Genomic DNA, 16,129 nt, shown 5'->3' with positions numbered 1-16,129 from the left:
AACCAACCCTTAAACTTCGCCCTAACAAATCAGTCTCAATGGGGCTTCAAACTCTTAAGTGAAGCAAAGAACAAAATGACTCACTTGAAAGCGTTGCAGCAGCTTGCAAATGTGAAGCTTGCAAGATAACACTGTTGGGCTTTTGTTCTACCGGCAGAAAGGCAGTGGACTCAAACGCTGGTTAGAAAACACCAAACTGCAAACCACCTGGACCAAACCAGTTGTTTAAAACTGTAGTCACTTTTACGTTTGTTTAAATGCATCTGTTCTTTTTTCAGCAGCTTAACTATGCGGCGCTACAATTTATTTTTAAATTTGAATAAGTTCATGTTATCTTATATTTTTTATAATCATATTTAATTGTCAGAAACTGATGCAGCAGAACCAGAAACATGACCCTGAGGAGCCACATATGCAGTAGTCCTCTCCCAGACCTGTAAACAGACTTTGATGTGTTAATAACACCAAGGACCCCCTGAAAACATGAGAAATTAAGCTGTTTTTTCTATGCATTAACACAGTAAAGTTTATTTTCATGGCAAAATGTTGAAAAATGAGGAGTAGCACATAAAATGCAACTAACGTCTAATGCAACAAAGAGCTAATGCATGATATCCTGCTTGTTCTGCAGCTGCTTGCATATAATAGCAATGTCACCCCTACAAATTTACTTAAATGAGGCCAGATAATAGATTTAATATTTGTGGTCCAATACACATAAAACCAGATGCATATAAGTCCTTATTTATCCAAATATTATATATATAATATTATATAAAATATTATAAGACATCAAAAGGAAAAAACTCACCCTGTGATTGTCATGTCATTGTCAGATGCCATCCCTAAATTAGAAAGTAGAAAGGGGGCTTTGTCCTTGACCTTTGGAAAAAATGCAGAACAGTATTACATAAGTTTATGAGGGGCAGCGTGGTGGCACAGTGGTTAGCGCTGCTGCCACACAGCCTGAAGCACCTGGGTTTAAATCATCGGCGTATTAAGAAAAGTATCACGTGCGGATCATCTCTGCATCACTGACTCAGCAGCTTGACGCTGTACGCGATGCTCAGCAGGAAACGTGTTCATCATTTTGCAGCCATGTCTTCGGCGATGGCTGCATACGGGTGCATCCCCCTGCTGGGGTCTGTGTGAAGTTTGCATGCTCTCCCCCGCGTCTCCCCTTCGGAAGTATGAGCGGTTGACTGTCTGTGTGTGGCCTGGCCTGTCGAGGGTGTGCCCCACCCCTCGCCCAGCCTCCAAATGGACAGATGGAAGTTCACTTGTGCTTTTCAGGTTTAACTGTTGAGATGTGAAAAATGTGATAAAAATCTTCACTTGAGCAATGTGTAAAATTCATGCATGGGCTCATGAACTGTGGGCATCACCCCAGCTACAAGCTCTCCCTGAATACACTGTGGCACGGCAGCATGCAAAGGAATTTCACCTTTTTATTTTCTGCTCTGATGGTGCCGAACAAGCTACATATACCTTATTGTGCGTACCTGTGCGTCTCCTCTCTGTCTTTCCCCTCTTCATTCTAACATTTCTTCATTTTCCTCCCCTCCCTCAGCCTTCCTGAGGCCAACGCTGCGACACCGTCAGGCCCGAGGGGGACGGAGGCAGGAAAAAGCAAAGAATACGTCGCAAAAGAAGAAGAGCTGTACGCCCAGTACTTCTCATTCTGACTGGCAAAAAATTTTAAAAAATCCAATTCTGTCAAAAAAAAAAAATGAAGTAATGGGACAGAGAGCTAAAGTTGGACAGCATCAGCTGCAAGTTTTGAAGATCATTTGAGCGATATTCACTTAAAATGTGCATTGCTAATCACAGCATCTGCACTGCTGGGATTCCGGCGATTTAAAACCTTAGGGCCTCCGTGCACGGTGAGCATTGTGCACAGTCATCTCTTCCTTCATCTGCAATTCATGTATGAGCGCTAAAGAAAAATTAAGTGGTGAGACAGACGGGAAATATTAAACGTTTGAAGGACTGAACCATGAATTTTAATGTTGAAGACCCAACAGTGTGGATGTAGAAGAGTGGTGGTGTGGAGGTTCACTCACAGCTCCTTGAATTTGAGCGTGGTTTCTGTGCAGAGTAAATCTATTAAGAGGCAGCGCAGGTATTCCAGTTTTAAAGAGAGAAAGAGAAGGTATATGTGCCACTGACATTTCAGCTGCACTCACCTTCAGTTTTACCTCCGAACAAAAAGAAATGACGGCCAAAACTACCAAAATAAGACCCATGTTTTAATACAACCGTAAGTGGCAACTGTCAGTCAGTCTACTGTGTCGGTAGCATGAAATATTATAATTCCCCTCATGATGTGTGATCATTGTGGCCCAGTGGGTCACAAACTGCAGTGGTGTAGTGAGAATGAAGTGTGTAAGAGCGTCAGACCGTAGATGGAGAGGATCTGTTGTTTGGCTCCATGTAGGCTTGAGTTTTTCTTCTTTGTTCATCAACATGTGTCTTAAAAGCTGTAGTCTGACTGGAAGTGCTTTCAGAGACAAACTCCTTTTTGCCTTTAGTCTTTCATGCAGTGGATTGTCTGCGGTATTTCTCATTCAGATGTGGGAGGACCGACCTTTCGGCTGACTCTGGTTGTTTTATGGCGTCTACAGTACAATAAATTACACCATACCACAATAACGACACCAGCAAAAAAAAAACAAAAAAAACACTAACTTTAGCTTGCTGTCCCAGTGCTTTGACTGTGTACATACAGTAAATGTTTGAAAGTCATTTTCAAATCACTGAACTCGCCGAGGGGCGCTTGATTTACCATTCCAGACGCCTCAACAGTCTCTGGAGGGGAAACGTCGAGATAAACTGAATCAAGCCCCCCTCGTATTTTTCTTATTCTAATATTTATAATCTAATAAGCTACTGTTTTTCTACGGTCTGTATGTGATGCCAGTGGATCAGGGACATACAGACGAAGAGTTCTGTCAGCGACATGCAGACGTTAATGGACTCCTAGGGAACTTTTTTAATGCCAAGGAGGGTTTAGTCAAACACTTAATTTCATTACAAGTTAGGAGTTCATGTCGGTGGCCGAACTCTTTGCCATGTGTCTCTGGCTGTGGGGCAGACCTTAGAGCATGTGAAAACAGAAACACTATCATAATGCTGCTGTCACTCACTTGAATCCTCATATCTCCAGTTTTTGGTGTACTATCTGTTTTTTAACTTGACTCTAAAGTTTAAATAGTTCTTGTGTAGAGTAGTTTTCATGACCCGAAGGTCCATGAAGTCCATTCAGTAACCTGTACAGTTTCCAAACTGCATGGTCACCATCAACCTGAACGACGCTCTGTTGGACGTGGACATGAGGCCTGAGGGTTTACTTCCTCTCACACTGACACCACCGGGGGGGGGGGGGGGTGCATTCAACAACAAACCCGTTCAGTTGCGTTACGGCATCAGCCGATGCTCGTCTTCCATGAGAGGATCAGCTGAGGTTCAGGAAGTGTTTGTCCTTCACTTGTTTGCATTTATGGATCACACAGTATTAGAGACACCTACATATGATGCAACCCCATACAATCCCAGCACAACTTGTTGTTGGCCTGTATTGGATCGCATCCGACTGTAGTGCATTCCTGTTTTTCATTCAACCCCAGCAGATATTTGATAAAAGAAGTGACTAAACACATGGTAATTTATTTATTTTTTACATTTATTATATTTTTCTTATTTTAGGAACCAAAATTCAAAGTGTTAGCATTTTTGTTTTTAAATGACTCGTGCCAGATTGTGTAAATGAATGTGTCTTTGCCTCTGGGCTCAGAGTAAACACAAAAACACAACTTGAGTCTGCACACATACACTTTACTTCATACAAGCTTTAGATCATAGAGCATAAAAGAAAACTGCAAAACATTTGTGTGTCCCTGAAAAAAAGTCATACTCATGTTTTGCATTGGGTTTAATCACTGGATTGTGTCCGTACTGTAACACCTTCCTTCTGTTAGAGTCTATGGCTTAAAGCTTGTGTATAATTCGACTGTGCAGATCCTAGTGTGTGGAAACTGGTACCGGTCTTCTCATTCATTCTGCAGGTGAGATGAAAACTCACATATTTCTTAAAATGAACTAAACTGCTGTTTGGTTAAAGTGGAGAATGAAACACTTCCTGAAGCCGGGTTGAGACACAACCTCTCGCAATCGTGTCTGTCTTTGTGTCATATGGGAAATATGGTGAAAATAAGATAAATACTAAAATACAAACCTTGAGCTTGTAGACTCTGATCTGGTTGATTCCAGTCAGGCTCCGTTTAACATGGCATCCTATTGTCCAACTTTCCTTTATGACATGAACGCAGCATCATGACATTGACGCTGTAGTTAAGCTGAATGTCATCAAAACCATAAAACAGTATATGAAAAGGTGATTTTGTAAATATTGACCTGTAATGTGACAAACCCCGGTGAAGTAAATGGACCAATGGGATTGGCCCGACAATGAACCAGAGTTGGTTCATTTCTCCATGCACACTGTGAAAATTATATTTATTCAAACAACTATGTTAAAGATTGACATTTTAGCTTAGACCTCTGCATCAGGCAATGCAGAGGTCTTTTGTTTTCTTCTATTTTTTTTAAATTAATAATACGTTTTCTCACAATCGCATCCGATTTTACTGCCGCTACTTTTATTTCACGTTCTTGTCTTGTAAAAAATTAAACCGTATTTGACATTGGGCAAAAAAAAAAAAAAAAAATCCAACACAAGGGTGAAACTTTTTTCCCAGCTGAAACTAAGAAGCACATTCTGGGCAACATGGTGATAGTTAAAGGGCCATTCCAGTGTCTTTGCATATGTAAATCCATGTGATGCTAAACTTGCTGTTGTGTTTTACAGTTTTAAATGTGTTTTTCTGGCCATTGTTTCCTATTCATTTCACTATAGTTTACAAATCAACTGAAAGTTGGTTTCGATCCATCTTATTTATCTGCTCTTCTGTCGTCAAAATCACCTTTAACTTAAATTTGACAACAGTAAGAGGAGACATGATGTTCGCCGTGTTGTGTTGCCACACTTAAGTGACTATAAAGTGTCACTGAAGCCTTCAGTCATATCACATGAGCTTCGTCAGCAAAGGGAGTCTTCCCCGTTGTCAAGGAATTGTAGATGTTCAAATTTCTATTTTTTTCAGAGCACTTTAAGGATTAAAAGCTGAGCTTTAGTTCATGATATTCATCAGCAGATGGTGTTTGATATGTGGATAAGAGCTTAACCATGTTTAGACTGTTTTCTGTGCATGAGCTGTAGTAAATGAATGAATAAACACTGGGATGGTCCTTTAGGTTGAGTTTTGCTTACATGTTTAAAATAGCAAAAATGCAAGAATATTTATTTGTCTGTTTATTTCTGTTTTTGCATTTTTATATAATTGTTCCCATTCATGTACTTGTTTTTCTTTCCTTTATTGGTAATGTATGTATTTTCTCAGACCTTGTTTGATTTGATCCATTTGTTTATCTGTCCTGCATCTTACCTGAATCAGTCACATGACCTTTTTGCATCATTACCTCATTTTTGTAACATTGCAAAATGACAGAGGAAACTTCGTGTTTTTTTTTTTGTTGTTTTTGATTTTTGTACAACACTGAAATCAGTTGACCATCAGTGAACCACAGAAACTGCAGCTTAACAAAACATTAATTGTCTGATTAGTTCATTTTTTATGTGACGATATACAGACCAGGGCTCAGTTCATTTCACTTTCAACTCAGTTTTTCCAAAATTGCAGAGAAACATCTGTACATTTGAAGACCCTGAACTGAAATAGTAAATGTCTTGCAATTTGTGTTATGAGCTGAGTTGAAAGCGATTGGATGTCGCCCTTGTGACTTATTATTTAATGATGTCTGTCTTGCCATTTTTGAAGTAAAAATATATAACAATTATAACAATAACAATATTTATTTATATTTGTATCATTTCTGTTGTATGTTATGGAACAGTAAAATTATGATTGTGAGATAAAGTCTACTGTTGCACCCTTTTATTTTGTGTGTGTGTGTGTGTGTGTGTATGTAAGAGAGAGAGAGAGATTTTCTCAGACAGATTTAGTAGTTTTACTTATGCTCATTAGTAGGTAGTTATTCCTGGTGTGATTCTAGCCACCAGCAGAAATAATGAACGGTCATATATATATACTTATGCAAATGTATATACTCCATAGCACTACACAGGTCACTGTATGTGGTTGAAAACCAAGTCTGCAAAATGTTTTGAGATCAATTTGACTGACACATGAGTAAGGGTAAGGTTAAATATATAACTATAAATATATACCTTCCATACAGTAAAAGATAGATAATTTACCACAGAATTTAAAGTCAAAGCTGGCCTTCCTAACACATCCTCAGCTTGTCTTAATTGAAAAACTCCAGCACAGACAGGAAAACAAATACTCCTGCGTCTCGTCCTATCAGGATCGTCCTTGGCTAGTTGCTAGGTAGAAAACTTGTCAGGGAGCGCTGTGATTGGTGGCTCCTTTAAGAGATAATTGAGATGCTTTTCGTTAGCTGGGAAGTCCCGAGGAAGCTAACATGCTAGGATACTGTCGGTAGCTTGTTTTTAATCGACTGAACTGAAATTAAAAATGTTAAATGGTGAAGAGTGAAAGCTATTGGGCACATTTTTGGACTGTTTTTCATCTCTTCTCAGATGAAGGCAAACTGGTGAGTCAGTTTTAATTTATTAGCCAGTGTGATGTTAGCTAATTAATGTGTGTTTGGTGCTAGCAATTGTCTGTTTTGACAGTTGCCTGATCTGTTTCTGATTTTTTTTTAAATTAATTAATTAATTTATTTATTTATTTATTATATAATCTGTCTTGATATTTGCAGGAAATGGAAACAGGAAAAAACACTGGCAGTAATGTAACAATAATAAATAAATAAAGTTGGAGTTGTGTTTCTGGCGGCCTGATGAAAGTCAGACAAATATTCACTCTGCTCTTAACTCCACCTCCAGAGGAAAATAAGTGGCTGTTTGGCTGCTAAATGCTTCACTATGTTCCCCAGCATTTAAGAAACTGTGCTGGTTTGATTTGATTGACAGCGATGATGGTGAGAGTGAATCAAAACACCAAGGTAAATGCATCAATTTGTATATTGATTGTTTGGACCACTTACTATCTGCAGGTTAACCTTCAAATACCCACTGACATGACCTTGTACTTAAACATCTAAATCCATATTTAACAGAAATGTTAAATTGGGACATGCAATACACACACACACACATCAGGAAAAAACACATGCAGCAGAAAAAAAAAACACTTGCATTTTTTTGTCATGCATTTTATTCAGTGGTTTGTAGTTTAAAAGTCAGGTGGTACAATCTCACAAACACACATAAAAGAACAAAATTACATTTTTTAAAAAGTAATTTCAACCCCTATATGTAAATGCAATTTATATTTTTATATTTTTTGAGTCTGACTTTACTTGTAGTTTATTTTCTACACCTTTGCCGCCACAATCAGGGCACTTGTGCTTCAATTAACCAGAAATGTCTCGTCAGTCAGTAATAGTTTTAATAACTAAACAGAAATAGAACTTATAGGGCATAAACAGAAAACACTATTAAGTGATATCACACCATGCAAAGTGAAGTCTTCTTCACTGATAAACTTGCAAGTGCTTGTGTCAGGCTCACTACATCAGAGGCCGTGTGAAGTGTGTTAAAACCTCTCTTTCTGCACTCGACGCTTCCAAACTGGTGTCCACTCATCTCTGAATCCCAAGCAAAATGGTCCATACTTCATGTAGTGAAATTAACATGGCGGAAATTTTAGCCCTGCAGGTCAGATGCACTCAAACTATACTCAAAATACTTTAAAGGCCAAGAGTACTTGGAACGATTTCTAAGTATCATAGATATTTATATATGTGAAGCAAGAATGAATTACATTTACTTAATTGACAGCTGTTGATAAGCTGTTGTCTCTGCTGCTTTCCTGCCCCATATTTAATAATGATATTTTATTATATCTATTTATTATATATAATTTATTTATTTATATAAATTTTGCCTTTTTTTTTTTTCTTTTTTTTTGTTGCTCTGGTAACCACTAAGATGGCCACAATCATGTTTCTAAATAGAGGAACCTAATGTCACTCCATCCATGTCTTTCTCCTGTCTGTCTGTGGTTTTTGGCAGTGGCAGGAAGAAATGAAAATGCTGACGGAAAAAAAATAATTTCCAGCATGTTTATCTTTGTCCTGGTGGAGGGGGTGGGTGGCTGCAGGAAGGAACGGGGCCCATGGGAAATGGAAGTTAAACAAAAGTGATGTATTGAGATTTCAGTATTACACACATTGCGCAAATTATTACTGATGCAGGAGACGTTGTCGTACAGGATGTCTCGAATGGAGGGAGCCAGCGTCTTTTGTAAAACGACTTAAATCAGTACATTGTAATGTAAGCACGGTATTAATCTGAATGAGCGGCAGGCAGATATACATGCATACAGTATATCAGTGAAGTTTAAACTGTTGACGTCGGGTCACTTTTGATCATTCCCTTGAGAAAAACAGGCAGGGAAGCTGATCCCTGATCAGCTCTCGTAGGAAAAACATCACCCTTGAGCTCAGCCACAGCCTTGAACTGAGAGATTGGCCATGATCTTTCTTCATGGCTGTTGTCAAACAGAGTTTGGCTGATACATGCGGATGATATTATTGCTTCCTCAGAAATCTGATCTGTAAAACCCATATATCAGCCAAACCCTTTTCCACAGCACAGCCGCGCCAAACTCTCTCTAGCGCCGCTGCTCTCAGCTGCTCAGCAGGACGATGATGTAAATAAGGAGCAGACAGATGAGGATGAGGGTGAAGTTGACGAAGAGCTCCTGCAGGTTCCTCTTGGCTTGCGGGTTCACCTCGATCTGAGACGCTCGGCGGATGGCCGACTTGGTCATGTGCTGAACACGCTCCATGGAGACAGCGGGCTGGTTAGATTTTGATCGGCTGGATTGAGAGAGGAGGGAACTGAGTCAGGCTGCTGGGCCTGTTTAGACTGAGAGGAGCTGGACTGAGCTGGTCAGGCTGGTTTTGAGGAGGTGAAATCAGGGAGTCAAACTGCTGCTGGCTGTCTGGAGGTGAGCTGCCGTGGACTGGGTCTTGGTTAGAGAACAGAAACTTCTTCTCTTCTCTCTGCTCTTGACAAAAACAGAGGGTAAAACAGTGTAAGAGAAGGTTGTGAAAGACATATCTCACTTTTTGCATCAGTCTCACTTTGACTTTGTACATCAGCTCCCTCCTCTGGGTGATGTCTCTTGTGTGACCTTTCTGTACAGCAGAGCATGGTGTGATGATTACAGATCTGCTCAGAGGCGTCAGCTGAGGCCTGATGAAGTGTGAAGCCAGACTCTAGCAGGCGTGGCAGCAACACAAATGTCAAGACAACAATGTGAACGACAAAGTCACAAATGTGTGAGTTAGTTGAAAATGTACTTCTAAAATAATGCCATTCAGATATTTATACATAACAGTTTACTCAATGATGCTTAATTGTAAGTGTTTTCAAACAGTATATGTATCTATACATGAGAAAAGGAGTTTGGCCAGAGCTGTTAAAGTTTTTCTATTATCTCATAACTGTTAAATATTTTTCTTACATATTCAATTTTCGACAGGCCATCTGAAAACTATTTGTCTGCAGGATGTTATTCCCTGCACAGTTTTTTTTGACATAATGAGAAATCCAAAGCGTCACAGTCTTGCCTTGCCTTGCAGCGAATAGTCAATTAAAGCGTGTGTGTCTGTGCTGCTGTGGCCACATGTGGTAATTATGAGATGATGATTAATTACAAGTGCAGTCATGAAGTTAGTGAACTGACTCAGTGATGTAAATACAGCACTATTTAGAAGAAGTTCGGTACGATTACTGATCATATCAGACAAAGTGAGGCTGCAGCAGTGAAAAAACTCAAGTGAATACGAGTGGTTTCATTGTTGATCCATTTAACTTTTCATTTGTGCAATAAGGAATGAGTCATTTTTTTCTTTCTTAGTTTCACTGTCGTCATTTTTCCTCTCATAATTGCCTCATGCACTCTAATGCCCATGCTGAATTATAGTTATAATCCCACAACATGAAATGAAGAAACAGCTGCGAGTTGAGGAAGTAGCTGAGGAGAAATAATAAATGAGCTTCACAGTGCAGCTGCAGGCTCTCTCCTCGCCGCTAAATCCCTTTTGTCATCTGATCTGGGACTTTCCTCAGATCAAAGTCATTGTGACAAGGTGACCATGCTTTTGCATTAGTAGCTCCAATAGTGAACATCTTAATACTTGTACATCAGCTCTGTCTTATTTTCTATTTTTAACAAGATTAGAGTCCTGCCAGCGTCCCCTGCTGGGTACATTGTTGATTACAGCGAACAAACAGCTCTGGATTCCCACAGCTTTGTTATTAGACATGTCTGCTGTTGGGGTGGTTATCCATGCATTAGATATTTTGTATTATTAGTTATACTTTAACTGTACCTAGGATGCTAAAACTGAACTTTCTAAAAGTTTGCACCTTACATTTGTCTTTGTTCTGTCTTGTTTCATTGCTGCAGTGCAGGATTAGCAAAGATAACAGGAGACATTTTAGCCATTTGATGCCTTCTGTAACTTCTCAACACATCTATTTTTATCATTTCACTTTTGTTTCACCCTTGATTTGCCTCTGAGTCACCTGTTATCACTTGACATATTTACACCTTTACACACACACACACGCACAGACACGCACACTTTATCATACCCCATGGGAAAACTCTGTTACCCTAACTTCTGCGCTGATGAAACAGTGAAACGGTGTCTCAGCTTATTAGAGGCTTAGTTTGGTTAGATTCAAATTTCTTAAGTAGAAAATGTGATAGAACAGTTGATACAGTCATAATCCACGATAGACTGGCTGGAAGCAAAAAACTGCTTTACTTGAGATGTATATGTTCATTTTAAGGGGCAATTAGCTGTAAATGATTAGCTTTTAATAGAAGCTTGAGTAAAGATGATTAAAGATAAAAGAAGATTAAACCAGACAAATGTAGGAGCATGAAAGGACAACACTCTGCACTGCTACATCCAGTAGTCCAGTTTTGATACATGTTCAGCACCAAGCAGCAGACAGCCAAATTTAACATTTTAACATAGTTTAGCATGTAGCAGTTAAATAGCCAGATATTTCTCTCAGGAGCTGGTGGAGACCAAAACGAGAGCTAACAGTAGCGTCAATATGAGACTTAGATTCCTCAGGTGGATGCACCATCTAGTGGCTGTTAGAGAAACTGCAGCTTAAGGCACTTCAGCGTTGTTTTCCCTGTTCAAACGACAAAAATCTGCAATTCCACAGTGTCATAAGGGAGAAGGCTTTAACTTCAGAGCCTTCCCCTGACAGCAGCTTTGAATCCAAAATAATAAACATCCATAATCCCTGGTGTTTTGTGAGGCTCCTGTCCAGCTCTCGGCTCCTGGGTCGTTCAACAAAAGCCTTCCACTTAATCTTATCTCTCCCTCTTCCTTCGTTTACTTCTCGCATTCAGAAAGAGAAACAAGCGTTTCCATCATGTCAGTAGTTTGACCTTTGACACCCCGGGTTAAATTGGGACTTGTGTGTGGGTGTCTACAGTTGTTTGACTGACAGTGTGCGAGTTACTGGCGCTCCACGTTATCCCTGGCTGGTCTGCACACGTCAGCCACGTCATTATGCGCTGACTGTCAGTCACTTCATGCTAGAAGACGAGCTGTCGTTCTCTGTGACAAGTGTGCAAGTAATCCTCATTTCCAAAGTAGGAAAGTGAGGGAAAAAATTAAATGTTGACAGTAAATGAACTCAGGCTTTCTTCTGCAGAGTGACATTTTGAAGGCTGTGAGTCTGTAACACACATAGCGCACAAATCTCCTGCCATATTTAACCCCTGCGTCAACAAAAAGGATCAACTTTTCTTATTTTTCCAACAAGCCATCGCCTTGTCATCACTTGCTACTTTCCTCTTCTGTCTGTTCGTCCCTCCCACATCTCACAGGACCTTAGAGACACAGCTGTTGCTTTGTCAGACGCACACAGTGATTGGTTGACCTGTGTCAGGTCATTTAGATAAAAGCAAGCAACTGGACGGGACGCAGCAGCCGGAGGAGTCGGTCACTGTCAGAAGAGGCACAGCCAGCCTTGATTTTTATTTCCTGAAGTTACTCAGTAATTCCGCTAGCAAAGGTCACACTCTAACTGAATGCAAATCATTACCCATCACAGACCTCAGGACCCCCAAGGAGTCGCTGATTAAATCTGAGGGTTGATTAACAAGGTGGAAGGAAAGCATCTCTGCTGCACATTTTCCCCCTGACTTTTCTCAGCTTTTCTTTTTTCTTGTGAGTTTTAGCCCTTGAAGCCTCCAAAGTTGCCGCTGTTTGGCTGTAAAGGCTCACGAGTCAATAAGTAAATTGCCTAAGGGGCAGTTTTGAGAATTATTGACCCGTTTGATATAAAGTATGTTTAATCAACAGCTGTCTCAGCCCCAGTGATTTCTGCTGGCTCATCTCTCTTGTTCTTTACCCCCTTTGTGTTTTCATTGTTTTCTGGTGCCAAAAAGTGAACACTACAGCTGATTCCAGGCTTCAGAAACCTCCAGGTGTTGTCAGAGTCCTCACTTCTGGATCAATTTGTGTTTTTGTCAATATCGCAGTTCTCCGTTGTAGTTTCTATGAAATTGATGAGCAAGCTCAAATGTGAAATTTGTTTTTTTCATACAGTGGGAATTTATTTCTTTTAATAGTAATATTTGTTTCAACTAAAAGAGCAGACATCTAATCATGAATGTATGAACACTATAGATTAATATACTTTAAGTTACATTCCCCTGTTATTGAAATATTACTTTTTTTTTGTTTATTTCAGTATTTTTTCATCTTCAAAATTCATTCTCATCTCACTGTTACTATTTCACTCTGTGAGGCACTTCGCCTGTGTGTAAATCAAGTTTTACTTTTTGATGCTTGTTACTTTTTATGTTGTAACTCTTGTGTTGTGTTGAAAGGACCGTGTTGTACTAAACACAATCAGCTGCTGTGAGCCGCTGTCGCCAAGAGCTAAATCCCTCCAGTGTGACCAACAGACGGAGTGTGACATGTTGATGTTAAAGTTACTGAATGTTTCATCTTAGAGGTAGAAACTGAAATATTTCCATCAAACAACTGTGTTACTTTTGTAACACAGTTGTTTTGTGTGTGTGTGTGTGTGTTCTCTGAAGACTTTTAGATGCCAGTCATTCCATGGGTGTGAGTTTTATCAGCGTGTGTCAGCACCAGTAGCTGTCGTCTTGAGTAGCAAACGAGGCTACACACAGATGTACAGGTACACAAACACACACACACACACACACACACACACACACACACACACACACACACACACACACACACACACAGTACAGTACAGTACCAGTACCAGGTTTGGACACTTTCCCCTTCACTTCAATGGAAAAGATATTATCATAGTAGAGATAGAGATTTTTAACCATTTGTGGTTCTGCTTATTTCCGCTGTTGAGTATAAAAAGCTGAGGGGATCCCTCCAGACAAACATTATGAACAGTTTATTAGTTTCCTCTGATCGTTGGATTAAAATCAATACATTTTTTTTTAACAAACTAGCTGCAGTATCTTGTGGAGCACCCTCTTAGAAAATGATTGACAGTAAAAAGGCAGAGCATGGCAGCTATCGAGTTGTAAAATGTAGGTTAGACAGATACATGGGTTTGCTGATGCTGACCTATTATTCTAACTGGGGCGCGATTAGTGTCACCCTCTTTTAAATTGGTCAGACTTCTTCCCAAACTACTGGAAAACTCTGAAAAGATGTGTTTAGCCTGCTACAGAATATATATATGACAGGATTACATATAAGTAAAAAACATAACCATCACTGTAATAACTGTAGCTTGTTTAAGAATTATTTTGTTTTTTGTTTTTTTGCTTGTTGACCTTTTTTATGCGTATCCCTAAGACAGAATAAATAATAATGATAATGAATCTTGCCAAGTTTGTTAAAATAATAATGGCTACTTTTAGCTTTTGCTCAGATGTTTTTGTTTATTTTTTTACTTGCTGAGCAACAAGTGTCGCCATCCACCTTCATGCTTTTTTTGTGCATAACTATGTCTATATACCTATGAGAGGTCTAAACATCAACAGAAATCTGTTGTCAGGATGGAAGAGCCTCTGGAAACACACTGAAATCACCACAGGACACTGAAACTCAAACGTGAACGATATGATAACTGTAATGCCACCAGTTCAACTTCTCTCAGCCAGTTTGATCAGTTTTATCATTAATGCTACGATGCATGCTGTCTGTTCTATCACTGAGTGATTTACTAACTGAAATCAGTGTTTAGGTCGAGTCGATTTCCTCAGCGCTGCAAAATAAAATCATGTGCCTTGGATGGGAATGTAAGAAGTGCAGATGAGTGTTTATCCCTCTGGGAGGTTCAGTCCTGTTTCCATTCCCTCCCCTGTCCCCCCTCTTCAGAGCTGTGTTTACTCTATGAGAACAATAACTTTTTCATAAAGAGAGTGCTTCTCTGTATCTTTACATAAAACATCTCCTCCTCTAACCCTCACAGTCAGAGAAATGATGTCTCACTGTAACTGTGGAACTTCCGCAGATTCACTTACTCTGCAGAGAACATCTGACCTTTAGTTACTACCAACATGTAAAGTAACAGACTGACTAACATAAACTGCTGGAAGTCTGTAGCCTCTTCCATCTGATATATAATATAATCTTAAATGTATTTTAATGACCGCTCGAGCATTATAATCATGTATACGTCATCTGTTATTATTATCTCCATGTCTACTGTCTACATTGAAAAATGAGTTTAGATTGAAAGAACGCAGGATGCTGCCTCTTACCTCGCAGATGAGAACAGAGCTGGTTGGAGTTTGAGAGAGAAATGTCAGATATGCAACTCTCTCCAAGGCTGTAAACACAATGTGAGAGAGAGAGAGAGGGAGAGAGAGAGAGGGAGAGAGAGAGAGGCAGGACATCCTAGAAAAGATTTTAGTGGGGATACCAAGGTCGTACCATGGTGAATTATACATGCAGCAGCCAGTATCCAGCAGGGCTGTTCAATATAGTTCAGGAATATGGGTTTGACTGCTAAAATCGAAAGTGATAAGTTAGTTCCAGGACTGATAAAAGGTCTAAATGCACATAGAATAATGTCTAAATATAATGTATCTATAATATTTAATATTAGACATTATTGTCTGTATTAAATCACGTTAAATGATGTAAATAGTGTTTATTTTTGGCCTCTGTCATGATACCCAGTTAAATCAATCTGTTCAAGAAATAATGAATCACTTTTGCAATAATGTTTGCCATAACACAAATTTGAAAAAAAAAGCCAGTATGGTAACATTTTTGATACATTATAATAGTTTTTTATGAAATATTTCTTCTTCACCAGGCTTTAACAAACACCACTCTCTTTGTTAAAATCATCAAAGGTTCACTGAACGCTGCTGCAGGTACAAATTTATCCCAAAGTGGCATCTTTATTAAAAAAGAAAGAAAAGAGAAACTGCCTTAAAATTTGAGCATCAAATCCAGAAAGTAGTTTTTAAACTTTATTTCCTCGTGCTCACCCACGTCTTAGCGCTTCCTACGGTGCCGCGGGTGGGCACCATGCATGCATCCATGATGCATGAGCTGGGAAGGGCCGATACATCATCAGAGCTAGCTTGCAGTTTGGCCAACAATCGAACATTGTGGCTGGAATGCACTATTGTCTTCATTATCCTGGCAGGCCGATAGATACTTGGCACAAGTGTGGTGCCTATGAACAGCTGATGGCATCTCTAAATATACAGTTTGGCCGCGACAACACAGATGAAGAGCCTGGAAATTGATCCTTTGGTATCCGGATATTGTTGAAGCAGCAATGACAAAATAATTTCCCAGATAGCCTTGTTATCTAAATATATTATATTATATCATCATGTAACAACACCCAGAAGTCTCTTTTGTTTTTACTGTAGTTTGGGAATAAATTGATTTTCTGCCTTATTAGTGAGCGCACAGCAATACTGGATAATTTATTGAGTCATAG

General features: G+C 39.4%; 3 protein-coding genes across 5 annotated transcripts in view; 2 read left to right on the top strand and 1 right to left on the bottom strand.

Moving 5' to 3' along the window:
* Window positions 1–5,996, top strand: part of fam184aa (family with sequence similarity 184 member Aa) — a 40,864-nt gene extending 34,868 nt beyond the window's left edge. For all 3 annotated transcript variants that reach the window (XM_071464264.1, XM_071464263.1, XM_071464261.1), the window contains one exon: window positions 1,571–5,996. In XM_071464264.1, coding sequence (XP_071320365.1) covers window positions 1,571–1,579 — 9 coding nt within the window. In that variant the 3' untranslated portion in view covers window positions 1,580–5,996. The remainder of the gene's footprint in view (window positions 1–1,570) is intronic.
* Window positions 5,997–6,517: 521 nt separating this feature from the next.
* The window catches only part of LOC139609535 (T-cell surface antigen CD2-like), a 28,892-nt gene continuing 19,280 nt past the window's right edge, over window positions 6,518–16,129 (top strand). Inside the window, exons 1-2 of the mRNA XM_071464266.1 lie at window positions 6,518–6,696; window positions 13,263–13,366. The gene's annotated coding sequence lies outside the window, so the exon portion shown is untranslated. The remainder of the gene's footprint in view (window positions 6,697–13,262; window positions 13,367–16,129) is intronic.
* On the bottom strand, window positions 8,017–15,032 carry LOC139609536 (phospholamban). Its single transcript, XM_071464267.1, has 2 exons — window positions 14,928–15,032; window positions 8,017–9,182 (listed from the first exon to the last, which is right to left on the bottom strand). The coding sequence occupies exon 2, from the start codon at window positions 8,958–8,960 to the stop codon at window positions 8,799–8,801; it is 162 nt and encodes a 53-aa protein (XP_071320368.1). The 5' UTR covers window positions 8,961–9,182; window positions 14,928–15,032; the 3' UTR covers window positions 8,017–8,798.

Source organism: Trachinotus anak, unplaced genomic scaffold (assembly GCF_046630095.1).
Source record: "Trachinotus anak isolate AG129_WGS33_773 ecotype Australia unplaced genomic scaffold, CSIRO_AGI_Tana_v1 ptg000026l, whole genome shotgun sequence".
NCBI classification, from domain to species: domain Eukaryota; kingdom Metazoa; phylum Chordata; class Actinopteri; order Carangiformes; family Carangidae; genus Trachinotus; species Trachinotus anak.
The sequence above is the reverse complement of the archived record's forward strand: the minus strand, read 5'-3'. Positions and strand labels throughout refer to the sequence as shown.

What these genes read in the sequence shown, in the direction of transcription:
- LOC139609536 (XM_071464267.1), bottom strand. Translation starts at nt 8,960, where the DNA reads ATGGAGCGTGTTCAGCACATGACCAAGTCGGCCATCCGCCGAGCGTCT.